Here is a 21,093-nt window from a genome sequence, read left to right on the forward strand (position 1 = left end):
TCTCACACAGTGTGAATCCACTTGACGAAAAACAAATAAGAGCTCAAGAACCTGGAGTGGGGAAATCAGACATGAAAGTGTCATGTAAGAAAGGTTGAAACGAAATGCTGCAATAACAAGACAAAATCAGGATCTCAGACTCCTGGCCCATTTTGGCCATCCCCACCCCAGAAGCCCCTCCTGCCATCTCCCATCTTGAGAATTAGCATCTCACAGCAGCCGAAGAAATGAGGTAGTAACACTTGCTGTGTGCCTGGACCCTCTAGACTCCTGGCAGTCTGTCTGGAAGACCACTTGTTTTCCATGTCAGGAGAGTATCACAGAGTTAAGAAATGATTCAGACTTGAGGGTGGATCCCTTTCTCTTCAGACCTGGAACTGAGCAGTGACCATTCCCTCTAGTTACACAGACTACCCCCAGGCCCCTTCAGAAGGGCTACAGCTTGTCACGCTTTGTAAACCGCTTTACAATGAGGTGAGCGAACGTTATCAAGTAAAAAGCCTTCATTTTGACAACTTCAGTACTTTCTTGATTTCTGATTTTTTGTTGCATTGGTCTGGCATTGGTGGTAGGACTGAATTTTTGTTTTACTTTCAGAACTTGGCTTTGGTGTTGTTAAATTATTTGGATGTAGATAAAGGAATATATCAGTGGGATTCAACAAATGAGTAAAAAAATCGACTTCCCTGGAATCTCTCAGGACTTTTCCAACTCTAACATTCAGTGTCTGTGATTCTAAGGCCGCCAGTATTGCTCTGGGTCGAGGATGAGAGCAATGGAATTGTAAGAACTGAAGCAGAATCCTAAATTAAATTACATTATTGAATTTGCAGGGAGCCATTAGGGAATTCCACATGTCAATGTTAATATATTTTACATCATTGGAAACAGTGTTTAGTTAGGTATAAAAGATGTTCACTGCAACGGTCTTTGTAAAATTCACAAAACAAACAAAGAAAAAAACAAAACCTAAAAATATTCAAAATGCCTCACCCAGGGGGATTCATTCAGTTGGCAGGCTATACAACCATTAAAATTGATGGTTATTAATATTATGTATTCCCATGTTATGAAAACATGGGGAAATGTGAGAAATGCTTATGATATAATGCTGGGGAAAAGCCAAGATATACAAATATATGTATACTGATTATAATTATGAGAATATTAAAAAGAGAAATTGATTATTTTAATATATGCATAGGAAAACATAGAAAAAAACATTTTATTACATAGTTGTAGTATTTTTACAGTAAGGACTAAATTTCTAAGTGAAACAGAATAGAACAAAACCAAATACATATTTAGAAATCAATATAAATCTCTCCATAGATGCCACCATTTCTCACTGCAGTGAAATTCCAAGTAATTATTTTATATGATTTATTCAGCATCTGTCATTTTAAGAATTGAATAATGTTTGGCTCCACAGCAAGGAATAATTAGCAATATAATTAATCAAATTGCTGTTTATATTTCTATGTCAAAGTTAATCATTTTCATTTTCTTGTTTTATGGGAGGGGTTTGCCTCTTATTAAAGCCGATAGCATCCACAAGTAAATTCAAATGCGTTTCATAGGTTTAAATTGTACAAACTTGGTATCACAGCTGAAATCTACAGCCAGTACTCTCACTTACTGACATCTGGAACAAAGGCAAAGCGCTTTTACCTAAACTAAACAGGACTATTTTCAGAGCTCCCATTCATTTAGCGAGTTATTCTTCTGTGTTGGGGACAGGAATCACTGCATATACACCACCTGGACTAATCTGACGGTCCTCAAATTTCATCCTTGCCTATTCTTCCTTACTCTCCCCTGCCCAGTCCCTCCCCGCAACACACACACAAGGATGAGAACTGTTAGCATCTTCCAGGCAGTCCCAGAAATACATGATTCAGACTGACTCATCTATTGAACAAAGGAGGGTTGGACAGTCATTTGTCAGTTTTTTCCCCCTGATATGAAATCCACATCAGGAATCTTGAGACAGATCCGTTATTTCAGGTTGTTGTTGTGGTTATTTTGTAGCTGACATAAATACCACTGCACCCAGGGTGATAGGGACCTTTTCAATAAGCATTTTATTGTTATACACAGACCTTCAGTCTGTCTATCAAACATATGTAAATAAATAATATATATGTTGACATTTCCAAGCGGGCAGACCCTTGCAGCTCTGTGTTTCGCTATGGCAGATCTAGTGGGCGATTTGAGCTGTTGTGTTTTCCTGTTGTGTGAAACAGTTCTTGGCTGTAATGTCTCTCCAAGGAGCTGCTCTAATTAATGTAAAACACTCTAGATACTACTTAATAAATACTAAGCTTCCTCTAAGTGGCACAAAATTAAGATCCTTTATTGAACAGTTTCTCTATATGCTGCTATGTGGTGGAATCGTTGGACCAATGCATTGTATTTCAGAAAGGAGGGGAGAGAAATCAGTAGCAAAAGCAGAGTTTGGAAACATTTGTTTCTGCAAACCAACAATTCTTTCTGCACTGTGTACCTTAGTAAACCCCGTCAACAGGGAACACTCTGGGGAAGAAATTAACTGAGTAAATAAAAATATACAGGCTGCAAAGCATGAATCAGAATCACAATGTCTCCAAACAACAGATACTTAAAGAATGCTTTTTATCTGTGAGCTTAATCTGCTCTAATTAATGCTCTGAGTTTGTTCCTTCAAAAGCTTGCAGCTGATTTGACATCGGTTATTTGCAGACATAGGCAAAAGGAGGCTGCCTCCAAAGAACCCTTTGTCCGTATATTCTTGAAAATTTCTGGAAGGAAAATCTTCTAAGGAAGGTTTTATTTAGCCAATTACAATTTTCCATGGATATTTTCTAATTATTTTCTTATTTTACTGTGCTGATGAGTTTATTGCTTGTTATTAATTCTGGTGAGTTTGATAGCTTACGGTTATGAAACAACCAACTATTTCTTCAGTATCTTTTTTGTAGCTGTAGATCTGAGCTACCTCCTGTCCCCTGCGACAGACACCAATCCCACAAATTAAATGAAGAATAGTGTCAAATATAACCTTACAAATCTTGAAGCTGAAATGAAAAGCATTCAAAGTTTGAATGCATCTGGGAAAAGTACCAGGCACGTTTTAAAAAATACAAAATAAAACCCTTCATATACTTCCTCCTTCAGATCAGATCTCATTGAGACTACAAGGTTAAGGAAAACTGGTTCATTCCTCTGCAATCACACCTCAAAAGCTGAGAAGTCTGCTGCTTTATTTTTCCCTGTTCTGTTTCTAGAAGCAGCTCTAACAGCACTGTAAGCTTTCTAAGATGTTGACACATAAAAATCTATAAAGTTCATCAAAACAAAAATATTGGCCATTGAAGACACAGGACAGAAGTAGTGCCACAAGGTTATCTCAATTACCACAGACACATGTGGCTTTTTCCCCTGCCCCCCCCTCCCCCCTGCCCCAAAAATGGGAAATGAAAATGTAAGAAGATTCTGACTTGGAAATTCTAACCAAAGAATGTCTCATCTCCTGATTTTTGCTTAACAAATTTACCATAATGGTGCTCAGATAGGGTTGTTATCGGAAAGTGGTGTGCATGTGTGCACGTGTGCATGTTAGAGAGAGAAAGAGAAGAGTACTGAGCAGGTGAGGTTGAAAGCTTAGCTTTCAAGTCTACTGTGACACCATTGACCAGATATTAGTTGAAAGAAGTAAACTGGACGACCCAGACGTGATTCTGATCTTTGGAAACAAGCCATTTATGTAACCCGTGCCAAGCAAGGAGGTAAGAGGCTAGGAGATATGTGATATAATGATATTTATATTGATGTAGATAAAGATTTGTTTAAATCAAAGTTATTATCTCAGAACTGAGTGTCAGTTGACCACCAAGAGCTCCTTGAGAATCCTGAGGCCCACATAGCCACCCCCACTCACTTTCTTCCCCTCCCCCATTTTTTCAGAAGCCAGAGGATGCCCGCTGCATCTTGCACTGTAGTGCAAACAGATCCCCGCAAAGAGAGAGGAAGATAAAATGAATTTAAATTCCAAAGGGGTTCCAGTGCCGGTTTCCTAGTCCCCGAGTCAGCAATGTGTTTGTGAAAATTCAGCCTTTTTGTCTCCCAGTAAAAAGGAGCTAAATCTACATCGGTGGCCCAGTCTCGGGTTGCTATTCTTTGCATTTTCTATTCGAGTGAATGAGAGTGAATGAAGTGGCCGGGACCCTTCATTTGATCTACTCAATTGCATAAAGTGACAGAATTCTAATATATTTGTTTAATGCTCTTCAATGGGCTTTCACTTTTTTGCTTGCAAATGAAGCATCCGTGGGCAAAGTTTCATCCCCCTTTAACACCGGGACATATTTCATAACTGAGCCCCGTAGTTTGAAGTGATCTTGAGAGGAGTTTTAGACTCAAAAAGTGGGAAATAAAGAAACAGATGTGAAGTTATTGTAAATTCCTAGAGTGGGCTCTGGGGCTATTGTGACCCCACGGCGGGCGGTCCAGGGGCTGCGCCTTTCATGCTGTAATTGAAACATATTAATTAGATAATTTGTTGTTAGTTTAAACGAAACAAATGCATCCCCTTTGAGGCTGCACAGCCGGTGGGTTGGATTGTTTTTTGTTTTGTTTTTGTTTGGGTGTCTTTGTGCATATGTGGCTTTAGGAGAAAAAAAATTAACTGCCATTTATATTAAGAATTGGAGAACAGATCCTGATCCTTGCCACTTCTTAAATGGATATCTTTTTACAGAGGGAGTTTCCATTTGCAAAAGTATAAACCATCCCTGAACACCGCTGCCCCCACCCCCAAACCTTGCATTAACTAACGTAAAACCTTCTGTTAGAAGTACTCCGTTGGATTCTTTCCCCCTCCCACCCACCAACTTCATCCCACTTGAGCACCTGGCCAGATTTATGCTTCCAAGACACTCAGTGTTTTCATCTATTTTAAAGGAGTTAAACTTGCTGCTGTAATAGTTAAGCCGCTCCGAGGATCATTTACTAGCACTGCTCTTGCTAGTCTTCAGGCTTCTTAAGACCCCCGCCCCCCCGCCCCACCGCCCAACCCAGGCAATAGGAACAGTGGGAACTTCAGCAGCTTCTCTCTCAAGAAAGGGTACAAAACTCATCCATTGTGTAAGCATTTCCCCAAATCACAGAGAAAGCCACTTAAAAACATAGTTGAGCACAGAAGCATGTTAAAAACCAAAAGTAACAGAATAGCAGATTTGGAAATAGGTTTCCAAATCAAAAACCTAACTTAAAATAAATCAATACTGCCCAGATTTACAAAACAGAAAATAATATAACTAAACTCCCTTCTCAGGATGAGATCCCGAACAGACACCTCACTGCACGGTGTTGTCTCTTCCAGTTTTATTTTAAAGCTGTGAGTATTGACTTTGGACTTGAGCCAGGTGAAAAGATTTAACATGACAAAGAGAGCCATTGAAGGTATCCTAGTTATAAACTTCCTTATTTGTGGGGTACTTCAGCTAAACTGGGTGCTAGTCTCAAAGCTGGGGATGGAGTGGGGTGGAGGCATGTGTGTTTGGGCTGCCTTTGGATTTCTGATCAAGGTCAAAATATCATCAATGGATTTTTTACTTTACTCATTCAACTTCATCTGAGAAAAGATGCCTGCAGTGGTGAAAGGAGGACTCACAATGCCCAAGTTATTTCATTCTTTGCAATACACCATGACGAACTTACCAGCTGAAAAGCACATTTTCAAATACTGAGTTGAAATCACTCCTTTACTAAAAATCGGAAATAGGACTTGCGTCTTATTTACCTGCATTTATTAAATGTGTGTATGTACACATCACTTGCCTCTGAATTCTACTGCTACTACTAGGAAGAGTATTTTACCTGACTATCTAAACTGAAAATTTACAAAATGTTTGAGACCCGTGTTAGTCCTTTATGCTTCCTTCATTCCCAGTTCAAATTCAGTGTTAGTGAATACCAGGAGATTAGAATATTCCAGAGGTGGCTTTAATTTTATTTTGCAGGAAGTAATGAAGATGTATTTCACTTTTTAAAAATGTAGATGGTTTCTGGTTGAGAACAAAGTTTTAAGAGTTTCCTGGCGCAGGGTGGGTAAGTCTTCCAGGCTTTCTTTAGCTGATCGTGTTGATATAATTGTGAATTGGGCTTGATGAATGAGTTTAGTTGTCCCCTGTCTGACGAGCTTTAGTGGCTTCATGCATTTTAATCAGTCCAATGATTCATTTATTTTCCACCTTTTTTTTTTTTTTTGGCTGTGTGTGGGGGATCCTTCCTTAAAAAAAAAAATGGTCACAGCAGGATTAATTACCCTTTGCATTAATCCTAAAAATTTTTTTTCAGATAACCCTCTGAACATATAAAGGTCACAGGTGCTAAGGGTTCTCCTTGTGGAGTATAGTGATGATGATTTCTGTGTGGGTTTCTCTGTGTTGCACAAGGTTTCTTGTTTAATCATTTTACACAGTAAAGTGTTAATCACCATTTAAGTTTTTCTTTGTCTTGTAACTTCATTAGTTGAATATACACCTCACTCTGGAAATACTGTGACCCTTTCAATAAAGTTTTAATTGGCCTTGAGCCATACGTTCTTGGCAAACTTTAATTCTCTGCAAAAATCTGAAGAAAAGCAAATACTCAGAGTCAAGCATTTAAAGTAACTTCCTTCGCTTCTTTAAAATAAACACACCAAACATTATTTTCCCAGATGAAGGAGTAAAGAGAAATCTGTTCAGTTAAAAGTGAACAAGTTTCTCTACAGGCTAGGTGACCTTTTAAGTAACTTCTGAAAAAGAAAATTTCAACGATTGCAATAATTTAAAGGAGCAAGGAAATCAAGGTCCACTGCAAATAAGATGCATCAGAATAGAAGTATTGGGTAAGCAAGTTTGCCTTTACGCTTTATATCTCCATATCGCCTCTACCTGGTTTCTGTAGAAGCCTTACATTTATACAAGTGCTGTATATTTTGTAAAATGTATACTTAAAGATAGTCAAAATACATATGAAGTTACTCATTTTTCATTAACAGTTTTTCTTTTAGCACCACACCTGTGCACCTGATCTATACTACAAAGAGTTTGTTTCATCTTTCTCTCTGGGCCAATATCTTCGAGAGTCCATCTGCGTAATTTCTTCCCAGTCTGCAAGTGCGTAAGAGGAGGTTTGTTTTAAAAATAAGTTATGAAAAAGACAAACTACTCAGACAATGTATTGCAGAAAGCATGCTTAGAGAAGCAGTGCATTTATCTTTGGTAAAGTTACTGTTTGTAGCAACTCTTCAAAAACACACGAAACTAAAATTTGCATTTACATATTTTAATGAGAAAATATTATTTGGACTAGGTTCATAATTTAATGTAGACACCTTTTTAAAATTCTTTGTCTTAAAACAGGCATGCTGGGGACAAGAACATCAATATTTAAAATGCCATGCTAATTCTGTACAGGGAGGGAGAAAAATGAAAGGTAAAAATTGTACAGCTCTGATGACACTACAACTTTTTTTTAACTTAAGCAGGTCACACCAGAACAACAGTTCATTTTCCAGCAAATTACCTAAGACTCTAAAGGAATATAGCAAACAAAAGTGCATTTTACACAGTGTATAATCATTCCTATTCACAAGCATTTACATCTCTTTGCAGCCCTTTAGCTTCTCGGAAAAGTTCTTGTAGCAAACAGAAAGGCTTGTCCATGGGAGACCTATCCGGTGACACCTCCTTCATGTTACTAGTCAGCTTATCTAAGTTCTTCTAGGGTTGCCCTTGATGCTTTCTTAGTTTGGACTTATTTCATTTTCTTTCTTTCTTTTTTTCCTTCCAGCAATAAAATAAATAGCTAAAAAGGTCTCTAAGTAATCGGAAAGTTAACATCCCAATTAACTTTCCCACCCCCCCCTTTCCCTCCCCTAAACCTGGCCAGAAATGCAGAGTAAACATTCACATTACAACAGGTACTTGTAAAGTGGGCTTTTGCCCGCTCGCCCGCCAAGCACTACAGATTCAGGTTCACTGTTTACGTTTTACCGGGCGCTTTGTAAACATACAAGGTTGACTTTTAGTTTTATTTTGCTTGTGTAGAGGACAAACGTCCCCTTCCTAGGTTGGTAGCCTCTCCCCTACACTCCCAGCGCCTGGAGCCTCTGTCAGGAAACAAAACCCCAAACCAGAAAACTCCGCAGAAGCGGGGGAGGCAGGGCCGCTACTCCGGGAGGCTGTGGTCCGCCCAGCCCCTGCCGGATGGGCGGAGGCGAGTAGGGTAGGAAGCCAGTGGTCCCTTTTCGAGGCAGATTTCCAAGACGTAAACAGAGATCTGGCTCTCCGCTGTGCGTCTGCAGCCCTCAGGGAAGATCTGTTCCGGGAAACCGCCAAGGCGGTTTCTCTGGGCTTGGAACTAACGGCGCCGTGTCCGGAGCCTCGCGGATCGGGGCCGAGCTTAGACGCGCCCCTCTCCGAGACTGCGGGAGGCAGGGTTTCCCCTGCCTCTTCAGTGGGAGGGGGATTTCGGGGGCCCCGGGAATGGGACGACTTGGCTCAGGTGCCCCCTGCCTAACCCCTCTTGGGGGCGAGGACAACTCCCACGCGCCTCCAGGCCCATCTGCAAGTTTGTGTTGCGTCTCCTGGGTCCAAAACAGAGTTCTCATGGGGGAGAGAGGGTTGGCCGAAGGTGAACTGGACAAGTTAGGGTGGCGGTCCCAGATGGGGAGGGCAGGACTGGGAGCCGGGGAAGGCGAGTGAGCTGCGGGGGTGGGGGGCACAAGACGGGGCGCCGGCCTCTGCGGGTCAGTGCACCGCCACTGAGTGCAGGGCGGAGGCCGGGCTGGTGAGCGTTTCGCTGGGAGTGGCGGGGCTGCTTTGGCTGGTGGCTGTTTGAGAGGACGTGGGGCTGAGCGAGGGCGGCGAGTTCGAGAGCAGGGTGGGGATGGGCGCAGGCAGTGCGGGCAGCGCGGGCACTGCGGCCGGCGTGGGCTTAATGGGCACGGGGATGGCGGGCAGCGTCTGGCCCGCTGCGTGGCACAGAGGCTTCAACGGCACGCCGTAAGCGCTGTAATCGCCACTAGCCATGGAGATGGGGGTGGCCGAATCGATCATGCCTGCCGAACCGTACACGTGTGGCCAGCCAGTACCCAGCGAGCTGCCCATGGTAGTCAACTGGTTGGGGAGCGGGTAGGCGGCGGGCACGGGCTGCATGGCGGAGAAGGCCAGTCCCCCAGGCATCTTGTACTCGCGCGCGATGATATTCTCGATGGCGAAGGGATGCTTGAAGCCCGAGGGCTGCGCCACGCCGCCCAGGTTGTAGGCGGCGGCGGGCATCTGCGGCAGGTGCGTGCCCGAGGCCGCCAGCGCGCTGAGGCGCAGCTTGGCCTGCTGCTGCAGGTACTGCGCCGCGTCAGCGGGCTTGCTGGGCGCCAGGTGGTCCGACTTGAGCACCTTGAAGCGCTTGCGGCGCCTCAGGAAGCTGCCGTTCTCGAACATGTCCCCGCAGCTGGGGTGCAGCGCCCAGAAGCTGCCCTTGCCGGGCTGGTCTGGCCGCCGCGGTATCTTGATGAAGCAGTCGTTGAAGGAAAGGTTGTGGCGCAGGCTGTTCTGCCAGCGCTGCGTGTTCTCCCGGTAGTAGGGGAAGCGGTCCATGATGAACTTGTAGATCTCGCTCAAGGGCAGCATCTTTTCGGGCGAGCTCTGGATGGCCATGGCGGTCAGCGAGATATACGAGTAGGGCGGCTTCTGGTCGCTGTACGTGTTGCGGCCGGGCCGAGGCATCTTCTTCTTTGCCCCTTTCTAGCTCTGGGTCCGCGCGGGCCTGCTCGGATCTGGGAAGGGGGGAAGATAATGGGGGGAAGGACGTGGATGCACAGACACCGCGAGGTCAGCCAGGCCGAGAACAGACTTCGGGGGTGGCGAGTAGGGGGCTTCGGCGCCGGATCAGCCAGTGCCTGAGCTCTTTAGCCAGCAACTTTGCGTGTCGAGTTGGGGGCGGCCAGGGGGCGCGGGAGGGGAAGCCCGCGAGCGGCGCGATGGTAGCCTGGAAGGAAGCCCGGACCAGGAGCGGGAACTGGGGGTGGGGATGCAACGGACGGAGAGCGGCTCACCTTAAAGTTGCCCCAAGTTGCGCGTCCGCATCCGGGATGGCGCTGCTGCTCGCCGAGTCCCTCCCGGCGCGCAGCCGGGGCGCAGTGTCCTGCCTCGGCTGGTCTCCACTCGTTCCTGAGCTCCGCAGCTCAGACCCGCAGCGCCCCGCGCCGCCCGGTCCGTGGCGCTTCTGGCCGTGAGCTCCGCGGGCGGCCGAGCTCGGCGGCGGAGTCCCGGCGCGGACAGTGGCAGCGGCGGCCTCGGGGTTCCGGAGGGCGCTGCTGTGGGCTCCGCGGCTCCACTGAGCTAGGTGGCTGCCTCCATGTCCTCCCTCGAACCATCTGATAGTTTTAAGCGGTGACAGGAGCAGAAAAGACCCCTGTAGCGGCGCTTCATTAATGTGCCACTTCTTAGCTATCATATGACAATCGCCTTGGGGGAGGAGGAAGAGGAGGGGGAGCGGGGGATGCAGAGGGAGGGGACTGAGCGAGAGGGGAGAGCCTGGCCAGCTCTGATTTCTTTCACACCTATTTACATGGACACCTTGGCCAATAGGAATCACTTCCAGCTCCAGACTGGGCGAGGGGGAAGAGCCTCGGCCACCGGCGGGAGCAGGACGCGCGGGCCAGGGTGCGCGGTGTGAAGGTATGAGGAGGCGCCGGCCGGCCGCGGAGCAGGGATTCAGGCGACCACTCACATTCACAGACCGAGCCGCTGCGCAGATGATGTTTGACATGGAAATTGCTTGGCCGGGGTATTTTGTTTCCTCTGCAGTGTATTGGGTTTGTATTGTTGGCTAACTTCAGGCACGGCTTTCCCCTGAAGCTGACCCTTTTCCTGCTCTTGGCATTACCCGGGGCTGGTTGCATAGGTTATTGTAATGAAAATACACCCTTCCTCCACTGCTCCAAGAGGCAGGTCAAAGTTTGATTTGACCTTCCTAGGCTGCTGCCTTAGCCCGGCACAGTGGGTGTGTAGCTTTAAGTGATGGGGTTTAAAAATACAAAAATATAATCGGACAGACCCTTGTAAGAGCCCATTTTGTATCTAAGTGTATTGGCCAAATTAAAAAAAAAATAAAGTAGTGTATCTGGGCAAATAAGCAAGGTCTTCACTTTAAAAGTCCTCCAGGAATTTGGTAACCAAGACACAGGATGGAGGCTCTGGGCTGTTGGGGAAGACGGCTTGTGGACCTGCGCAGGGCCTGAGTTTGGTTGACACACTTTATCAAGCTCGAGGTCTCTCACTCCCCAGGTGGTTTGAAATTTAGGAGTTAGGCGTGGCCTGGAAGTTTGCATTTTACAGCCGGAACTTTCTCTCCCTTCCCCCTTTTTTTTGCATAGAAAGAAGTTATTTAGAGTTTAGAGGGCCCAGCAAAAGCTGCCTGCGGCCCCACTAAAACAGAAGTACCTTCTAGATTTGCAAAGAACCAGCGGTTTTACTTTTTTGGAGAGAAAAGAGGGTGGGGATGTGCCTGGGGTCACCTTGCCTAGTGTGGGCGGCTTGTTCCCTGGTTTGGAATAGTCTCTGGAGATTCAGTGAATAATAATAATAATAATTATTATTATTATCGTTGTCATCATCATCTAATTGCTATGAAATAGTGAATCAACCCCGCCTGCTTGCACGCAGTCTACAAGTATAGACGCTAGGCGTTCCCGCTGGTTTCTGCACATTCTCCGACCTTTATGGTTTTTAGAAGAAATTCCTTCTACCGCGTTGTTAAAAACTCAATAGCAACAGCTCACACTAAATCACCTTCAGTCTCGAAATGTGTGAGAACTTTTTTTTTTTTCAGGAGGAGGCGGTGGTGGTAGATTTCTGGGTGTGAAGTTTTGATACTTCTAGTGATATTAGAGCATTATTAGTGGAGCTATTTGGGGTTAGCATAAAAAAGATCTTTAAACGCGTGTGTGCGTACGCGCGCGCGCACGTACGCGCGCACCCCTCCCATTAAGCACAGTTTCTGAGGTGGTCAATAACTCACCAAAACGTAACTTAAACACGATGAATTTAGGAGATTAAACAATTTCATTAATATTGAAATGACCCTCGCGTCTGGGTTGCCTCGCTTGAGATGCAAGCGCACGTTTTTCAATATTAACAGAAGTGCTTGAAGAAAAGAATAATGTCACCTTCTTAACTCGGAAAAAATGACCAGGAGGAGGAGGTGGGTGTGAAGCGGGGGGGGGGGCGGGGAGGGGGGAGGGACGCTGACCTGTCTCTGGGGGCGCGGCTGGAGAAGGGCAGGTAAACCCCCTGCAGATAAACCAGTTGGACCCGTGAGGAACTTCTGCCGAGCTTGGGGGGAGGCAGCGGTACTCGACGGAGCTGCGCCTGCTTCAGCTCCTAAGGAGGTGCGACGTTTGGGGGTTATATGGCGTGGTCGGGTTAGCCTAGAGGGTCCTGAGATGGGAGGAGCTGGGGAAGCTCGGGAGCTTGAGGGGCCCCAGATGACTAGTAGTGAGGGCTTGTGTTTCACAGACCGAAAGGCGTTGGTCCACAGCTTTCCTGCTCTAGAAGGCAGCTGCCCTGTGAGGAAAAAAACAGAGGGTGCTCCTGTGGGCGAGGCAGGAGCCCACCTGGGAAGGGGAGGTACGAGCATCGAAGCCCGCAAGGATTTTTAGGATCCTTTAAGAAAATATGTACATACATATAGAAACAGAGTTTTGAGAAGGGTTGGATTCGGGATATGCAACGATAGGAGTGAAAGATCTCTGTTCCCCCTGCTATAGCCAGGAAGATTCTTTTCGACCCCGTGTGTGTGCGCCCGCGCGCTCCCGCGTGTTGGGGGTGAGAGATGGGGAGAGAGAAATGTTTTCTTAACAATTGGCATTTTGTTGCCTTGCAAAGGGCCTTTGTATGGCTGTCGAAATCATTGCTCCGAGTAAACAGAAGATTAAATTCTAAGAGTAGAAACGTTTGGGTGGAAAAAAAAAATCCAAGTTGGGATAAATCTCTGTCCGTCTCCCTGGGAAAGTTGTCACCACCAAGTTTGGGACATGGGAGGATACAAGTAGGAATCTTCAAAGTTTGGCTCGGGTGAAGATGGGAGGTGAGGCACTTTGCCTGTGCCCGGGGCTCATTAAGAAAATTGAACCTAATAGCACAACTTTGCCTTGGGTGGGGCGAGGAGTTAGTTGTGAGATGCACATTTAAAAAGTGTACTTTGCTGTAAAATTGTATCTTACTTCCTACTGAAGATCTACAAAGCCCAAGGGAAGAAAGGGATTTGCATGCTATTTACAGAGTTTTAAGGCTAGTATTATGAAGAGGAGGAAGGAAGGAGCACTTTCCAGAAATCTTGAAAAGTGCACCAGTCTATTGTACAGAACCCAAAGCAAATAGAAGCTTTGGGGAGGGGGCACATCCGACCCGCAGGCTTAGGGAGTTGTTGGGAAAACTGTATAAAATACACATAAGTCAATTATACCCATGTGCAAACCAACTGGAAATCTCTTTCGTGCAATAGCCATTCATCGCCTCTGCGGAGCCCACCACCGACCACCTTTCTGCTTGGAGAGTTCGCAATAGCCTCTTTTCCCACAAGCTGGACCACACACGGCTACAGATTTCGTAATAATTTATGCTAATTTCCCTCCATAAATCCACAATTCGCTTCAGTGGCACCCGGGCTGCTGATGGAGTAAAAAGGAGACAGAGGGGTGACAAATACAATATTGATTTTGATTCCTTCTGTTGTCAAGCAGGTGTGTGTGTGCGTGAACTGTGGGGCTGGGGTTTGGGGGCGGGGGCTCTAGGAGAGGAAAACCGCCCGGAGCCCAAGCCAGCCCCTGCATCCACACTCCACAAAGTAACGCGCCCTGGTTTGTTAATATTTACCAAACACCGACGGGAGGTGGAGGAAAGTACCCGGCAGCTTCCGAAGGTTTCCTAGGCGCCAAAAACAATACCCGCCTTCCAGACATGGAAAGTGAACTCCGCGCTGCCCAGAGCGCTTCGGCTAAGCCTTCCTTGGCCCCCTTCTCCTCCTTTCACTCTGGGAGTCGTCCCCTCCCTCTCCATCCCCCCTGTCTCCCTCTCCTCCTTTCCTCTTTCCTAATGCACTCTTGTCCCTCAGTTCTCTTCGCTTCACTTTCCCCCCCCTTTCTCCACTTTTTCCAGCATCTCTGCGAAATTGGCGGTAAAAGTGCTGGGAGTGGGGGGGGGAGTTGAAGGTCGCGGGCTGGTGCGGCGTTGACGTTAGGTTTGGGGCCTCCTCTGGCCTGCCCCACTTTTCCAGGCCGACTGCCTCAGGTGCTCAAGTCCTCCGCTCTCTCGGGAAACCCGCGCTAACGCACCGCACCGCTTTGTCCCATTAGTCTTCACCAAATCTGCACTTTGGTGGCGTGAAACGACTTAGCTTTCCTTTCAAAAGGATTTTGTTCAGGGGGTATTCAGCACTAAAACAAACTCCCTCATCCTGTCAGCGGTCAGTTTTTGTAAAAAAAAAAAGAAAAGAAAGAAAAATCATCCTCCTGAGTGTCCTGGAGACTGATTGTCCTCGGAAATCTGTGCCGGCACCCCGGCATGGCACAGCCTGGCTCTAACGTTCTGGGTCTGGGGACCAGAGGGACCCCACTCAGTAAGTCCTCTCAACCTGGGGCCACCGGCCAGCAGGGTCTTGCAGGTCCTTGGGTCCCAGAGACCCGCACCCGGTTGGCCGCTGCGTAAGCGAAACCTATTGGTGGCCATGGCTCTCCCGTGCCTGCCCCGGGAGTCTGAGCCCTTTCCGCCGCCGGGCCACGTCGACCAAGTCTGGTGGGAAATCAAGCTCTTCAAGGAGGAGGGGTGGGGGAGGGGACACACTTCGCGCGGCGGTGCCGAGGGCCAAGCGGCAGAGAAGGTACTTGGAGCCCTCTCCTCGCTCTCTTCGCCAGCGCTCCCCAACGCCACCGCCAGCACCGGGCAGCCGGAGAAGCACACCTATTTTTCCAGCTGGTAGGAAAGAACATCGCACAGCGAACTTTGGAGCCGTGTATTTCATTGGTTGGTGACTGGGCTACATGGGGTTTGGATCTTAACTCACACCAGGGAGGTTGAAAAGAAACTTTTGATGAGGAGTATGTTGCCTAAAATCAGTACCCCCCCACACCCCGTCCAATCTTGCTGAGAGAGAGGCAAGAGCCTCGACTCCCATCTAAACCAGGGGGTTCAAATTCAGAGGCGTGTCCTCCTGAGTCCCTGCTGCCTGGCAGCGGGTAAGGCCTTTGGCCATGGCTGGGGCACCTGAAGTGAAAATCCGTGTTTTCCTTGGGGTTGGGAGAAAGAGAGTGGCAACGGCCCCACACATTTTAGAAGTATTTCTCAAGCAGCTTCTCCAGTTTGGAGAGTGTGGAAGGCTCAGTTTCCCCTCCACCTCAAGCAGGAAAAAACAGTAGCCAGAGGTAGGGGCTGGTCTGCTTGACATCCATCCCCAAGAAGTGCCAAACCCCACCCATAGCGAGCAGGCAATTCCAGTGTCCGTGAAAACAGCTCTTGCTGGGCTCACCATAATGCCCTCTCTTTGGATTCAGTTTGCTAAATACCATTTGGTCTTTGCTGGCAGTGCTTTGCTCTGAGATTTCAAGGCTTTAAAGCTTGAGTTTCCAAATCCAGTCCCTCCTTTGTGCTAACAATTGCATAGCTTTAAACTGGGCATTACCAAACCTACATACGTACTTGTCTCAAAGTTATTTGCAAAAGGTTGGTGGAAGGATTTTGGTTGTTGTTAGTAAACCCTCCCCAGAAGTTTTGCCCTGCACTGTGTGAAATAGAAGAAGCAATTCAAATCTATTATTATTATTATCGGAGGAAATATTGCTAAAGCCACCTTGGTATTGAAGGGATTAACTTGCTTTTCTCCCAGCCCCTAACTCTGGGGTTAAGACAGCAGTAGATCAACTGTATAATGTGTGCACTGTTCGCTCATTTGTACAAGCAGAACAAAGGTTGGACTAAGCCAAATTGCATTGCACTTGTGAACCGAGGCCCGATGTGAAGTATCTTTTACAGCGGGGGGAATGAGAACAATTTCGTGTATGTCTAAAAGGGAATAACAAAGCCACTTTCTCGAGCATCTCAAAGTGAAGTAGCGAGGCGTGACATTCCCAGGGTGAGGAGGGACAAAAGCAGGGTCAGGGGGATGAAAAAGAGAATCAAACAGCCACTTTCACATGTCTGCCCTCAACTGCTGCACCTCTCCATAATAGGAAACAAATGTTGTAAAAGGGGGGATTGCTCCCATTCATTCAAAATAGCAAATGATAGCTAAACAACATTGTCAAAACTGAATCAACCTCTGTGCAGTACCACCCAGAAAAAGGTATTGTGTTTTGTTTAATAGCGGGGTGGAGCAAAGGGTCTTTTTTTTTTTTTTTTAAGGGGGGAAAGGGAGAAAATCACCCTATACTTTTCATATTAATTTTCTTTGTCAGGAATTACTTGTTTGCTCAGATTTGGGGCAGGGGGATCAGTATCTCTGGTTAGGCAGCCACTCTTACAATGTTATTTTGGGGAAGGAATTTAGGGAAAGCAGAAACAGGAAGGCAGTTTTTAGTTTTATGAAGTGTTTCAAAGCTTCCAGTAAGTGGGAAAACAGTTTAGCTTCCTTTGAATGCATTATCTGAGGGAAAAAATACTGATTGCAATAGAATATCAAGGTAAATCCTGTACAGTAGGCTAAATGTCCTTCTCTCAGAAATTTGAATAAAATCAATTCGGGGAGGGGGAACTGCAGAGCCCTGAAATGAAGACTGTCTTGCATCCGTAATATTTGTTGGTGCATTCGCCCGTTTTAATTTGTTTTGAAACCGGATAACCTGTAGGTCTCCAGCCTTAAAACCCGCGCTTCTGCTGTGTTTGTTCAGAGATGAGGAGAGCTTAACCCGGTGGACGTATGCAGTATGTGTTTTCTTAATGGCAGAAGCAGGTTTCGCCCACAGCAGCCTTTAAATATAATAACTCGCTGTTTTCCTGGGATGGTTAAAACTATTCGATTTTTCTCTCTTCTCTCTCTCTCTCTCTCTCTGCCCCTCCCCCCACCCCGTTTGGGCTTTTTTTTTTTGGTCTCCATTCGTCCCCCGCTGAGCTGCCACCCACAAAGCGGGTTTGAAAAAGAAAGAAAGCAAAGAAAGAAAGCGGCTGATCTTACTGGCCTCCCCCAGCTAAGAATGGCTGGGAGGCGGGGCCTGGCGGGGCCTGCAGCGCAGCCGGGCGCTCGCCTCCCCGGGCCCGCGGGGTCCTTCCGCTCAGGCGGGTCCACCTAGGACCAGGCCTTTGCTTCTCGAGTCCCAGCGCGGAGTGCCCACCCTCTGCCGCGCGCCCTCCTCGGCAGCACAGACTCTGCTCCGGGCTCTCACTCTTGGTGGGTCGCAGTGTACAGACTAGCTGTAGGGGAGACCAGGTTGCCCCGAGGGCTTACCGACGCCGCAGAAATGGATCCACCGCCCTCTATGTTCCTCTGTTTCTTTCTCTCCTTCCCTATTTCCTCTCCCTCTCTCCCCTCATCCCTTCTTTCTCAGACTCTGGTTTCAATTTCCGCAGCGGTAGGGACACCAGATTTTAGGTCTGCAAACAAACTAGTTGCCTTCCCAGCAATGCAGTGTCCGGGATCTGCAGTGCATTTCCTTGTGTACCCAGCCGGCCCAACCAAAAGAAAGGAAGGAAGGGATAAAGGAAACAGAACATTAAAACATCCTCACCCGCCTACCTCAGTGGTGAGTGGTAGGCCACGTTAAGTGTTTGACTCTGGAGAGTGGGATGAATCATTAACTTGACCGATTATAGCATCGGTGTAGCTTTTAGGAGACTTCGGCACTTGCAACGGCGGCTGACATCTTCACCGATCTCCCCCTCCCTCCCACCACAGCAACTCTAGTAAACAACCCCTCACTTCCCCCTTATTTATTTATTTGACATTTTTATTAGGAAAGAATTTTAGATATATATATATTTTATATAGACATGAAATCTGCACTGCCATTTCTCCCTTGAGGTGCTTCCCCCTCTCCATCTTTTAGGTGACTCCAGAATCACGGGAGGATTTAATTCCAAAAAGGTTGAATCAGCAGGTGATTTTTTTCAGAGTGATAACCAGTTGTTTATGGTGGCCATAGTGATTTCAATGGTGGAGTGGATGGCTTTCCTTAACTGAGGTAGGCTGCCTTTTCTTCCCGGGCGGGCAGTAAAGAAAACCTCTCACCTCTCACTTCACCGGCCCCCCTCCTCAAAGCAGTTTGGGTTCAAAGTCTTTAACTGGGTCTCCTGAATACCCGGAGTTTGGGGAGGCTCTTGGTCTTTCAGTTCTGTCCGTTCATCCTCTTTTCACCAATTTTTCTTTAATTGCCCCCCGCCCCAAAGCTACACATAAACAGGGTAAAATAGAGAACCGCAGAGAGTGAATTAGATCGTTCTCTTTCTTTTTCACATCTGTTGCTCTTTTCCAAAAGGACAGAGGGAGCCGCGGGCTTCCTAGGTTATCCTAGGTTACCCAGATCTTCGGTAATTATTAGTAACTTAGGTTTTCCTTTGCGTCCGGATCCCTGCGACCTGTTGATGACTGAGTCGTGGAGCGCGGAGCTCCGCGTCAAAGTTGGTTATGTAAACTGCTTGTGTGTTTCACATTATCATCGCGCTGTCTGGAGGCAATGTAGATTTTCTAAAGATCTAATGAATAAACAACCAGCAACTGCTGGCGGTGTAATTTACATTGTTAATGCCTACATGTGTATAATAAATATGCATTTGTATGTCTTCAAATAAACTCTTTTTAGTTTCTAACCTGTGGTGATTTTTTTTTTTTTTTTTCAAAAAGAAGGAGGGTGGAGGGAATCTTCGTCTTCCCAAGGAATGAGCGTGGCTCTGGTGAAAATGGCTCTGCCGTCGAGCTCAGATTAGGGTCCGCAGCCCGGCTGTCCCTCTTACCCGCCGAGGAAAGCTCGGCTGGGATGGGCCCCCGTACTGGACTCGACAAGAAAGGGAAAATGCGTCCAGGAACTTAGCCGTGCGGTTTGGGGACGGCGGCGCTTTCTGTGGGAATGGGAGCCGAGAGAGAGAGGACAGCATTCCCAGGATTCGTGTGTTCTACCCCCGAGCTATGACCCTCCCCCAAAGAGAAATGCCAAGGACGTCTCTTAGATCGCAACTTGCGTTGGGAGAGTTGGGTCTGGTGCGGCTTCAACAACCTCTGGGAAAAGTTTCCCGGAAATTTCCCGACCGACGACCTTCTCCCACGCGCCTCTGTAGACAGCATTTCGGACAAGTCTGGGGGACAGACAGCTGGGAGAAAAGAGAGGACGCTGGTCCGCGTCGGGGTCCTAGACTCTGCCCCATCAGCCACTTCCTCCGGTAGGGCGGGAACACTGACGCTCCTGGGAGCCACAGCCTCCGAGCTGCGGGGTTTGGACCCAGCATAGCTGCTGTTTTCAGAAGCCGAACGCCCTCCCAGCGCGTCCCACGCTGCTTATTTCAGGCTGGGCGCCGACGTTTGATATCTCTCGCCTCCACCAGCCAGGTGCCACTTTCTTAGCGCGCTCGAAGGCAAATGTCTCATCTTTCCCCGTCCTCGATCCGGAATACATTATTTTAATTAAGTCTATGGCGATTTACTTTCCTCTGAGATCTATTCCACGGTGCAATTAGGAACGTATTGGTGCTAGCTCATATGAATATTCAGGAGCGTGTCAATTAATTAGCAGACAGAAGAATCTCATTATGGTGCTCAAAACCCTTTTAGTGTTAAGCAGAATTAAGGGGGTATTTGGCAATGCGCTGGATTAGTGAATATTTTACTGTGCACTCATTTAACTTCATTATCATAGCACTTACACTACTCTCTGATTTTATTAATTAAATTGCTCATTAATTTGTCCAAAAAGGATAAAAGTTTTAATGTGCCACCCAATAACTTGGAAAGTAAACTTTCGCCCTGCTTGGTCTTCGCTCCGGGCCAGAAGAGGACAGATGGCTGCTTGCACAGCTCGCGATGGAGGCGCGGTTCTCCTCTCCCTGCATCCGGCAGCTTCGGGGAGAGCAGGCTCTCTGGCTCCCCGCACTCCGGCAGCAGCCGGGATGTCTCGGAGGAAGGGCCGCCACCGCAGAGCAACCCATTGGCTTTTTTTTTTTTTTTTTTTGCGGTACGCGGGCCTTTCACTGCTGTGGCCTCTCCCGTTGTGGAGCACAGGCTCCGGACGCACAGGCTCAGCGGCCACGGCTCACGGGCCCAACCGCTCCGCGGCACGTGGGATCCTCCCGGACCAGGGCACGAATGGCTTTTTGCGTCTGGGACTGGCTTGGAAATCTGAGTCCTCCTTCCGCAAGCAAAAAAATGAAAGCCTTTCCCTGGCTCCGGGGAGTGCGGGTGACTGGGCACGGAGCCAATCGTCCGGGGACGCGAGAAGTGCCCTGGGAGCCACTCCCAGCGCTCCCAGGCTTCTCAGCCTCCGGGCCCTAAGGCGCGCTGTTTCCCAAAGGTGTGCGCGAAATGCACTTCGTGAGGTCAACGTCCGCAACGCCTCCTAAGGGCCTGCTGAGCGCAGCACCCACACACCCGGCCGCTTGAGGCCTCTTCCTGAGCACCCCGTCCTCGACCGGGGCCACCCCTCAGGCATCATCTGGGTTCGCGCCCCCGTGCCGCTCACGCCCACCTGCACTTCCCCCCCCCACCCTGCCCCAAAAGGTTAGAAAGACAAATATTAAAATTACTTGCACAAAGGGAACTGCTAAAGAGATCCCAAATTAATATGCATGTAAAATTAATTAGTTGCATTTCGTGACATCAAAATAAGTACCTGGGAAACAGAACACCTTCTGGGCATTGGGAACATATGCTGGAATTAGAGTTAATTGACTAATTACATAAATTAGGCATTAATTTTGCAACACATCGAGTATAAAAGATATCTCAATTAATTGTGCATAAATTACCAGGTGAAACCGGGTGGCGGTCCGGCCAGGATTCCGGTTCTCCGACCTCTGCTCTTTAGGGCCCCAAAGCTAGGCGGCGTGGCGGGCGCCCAGGTCGAGACTGGCTGGCCCGGGAGGGGAG

The 21,093-nt window shown here is 47.5% G+C and overlaps 1 protein-coding gene across 1 annotated transcript; it reads right to left on the reverse strand.

Annotated features, from left to right (window-relative positions):
• Positions 1 to 8,780: 8,780 nt before the first annotated feature.
• FOXB1 (forkhead box B1) lies at positions 8,781 to 9,758 on the reverse strand. The gene has a single exon (XM_060293561.1). It carries the CDS (start codon positions 9,756 to 9,758, stop codon positions 8,781 to 8,783), a length of 978 nt encoding a protein of 325 aa, XP_060149544.1.
• Positions 9,759 to 21,093: the final 11,335 nt, after the last annotated feature.

This window comes from Globicephala melas, chromosome 2 (genome assembly GCF_963455315.2).
Source record: "Globicephala melas chromosome 2, mGloMel1.2, whole genome shotgun sequence".
Lineage (NCBI taxonomy): Eukaryota > Metazoa > Chordata > Mammalia > Artiodactyla > Delphinidae > Globicephala > Globicephala melas.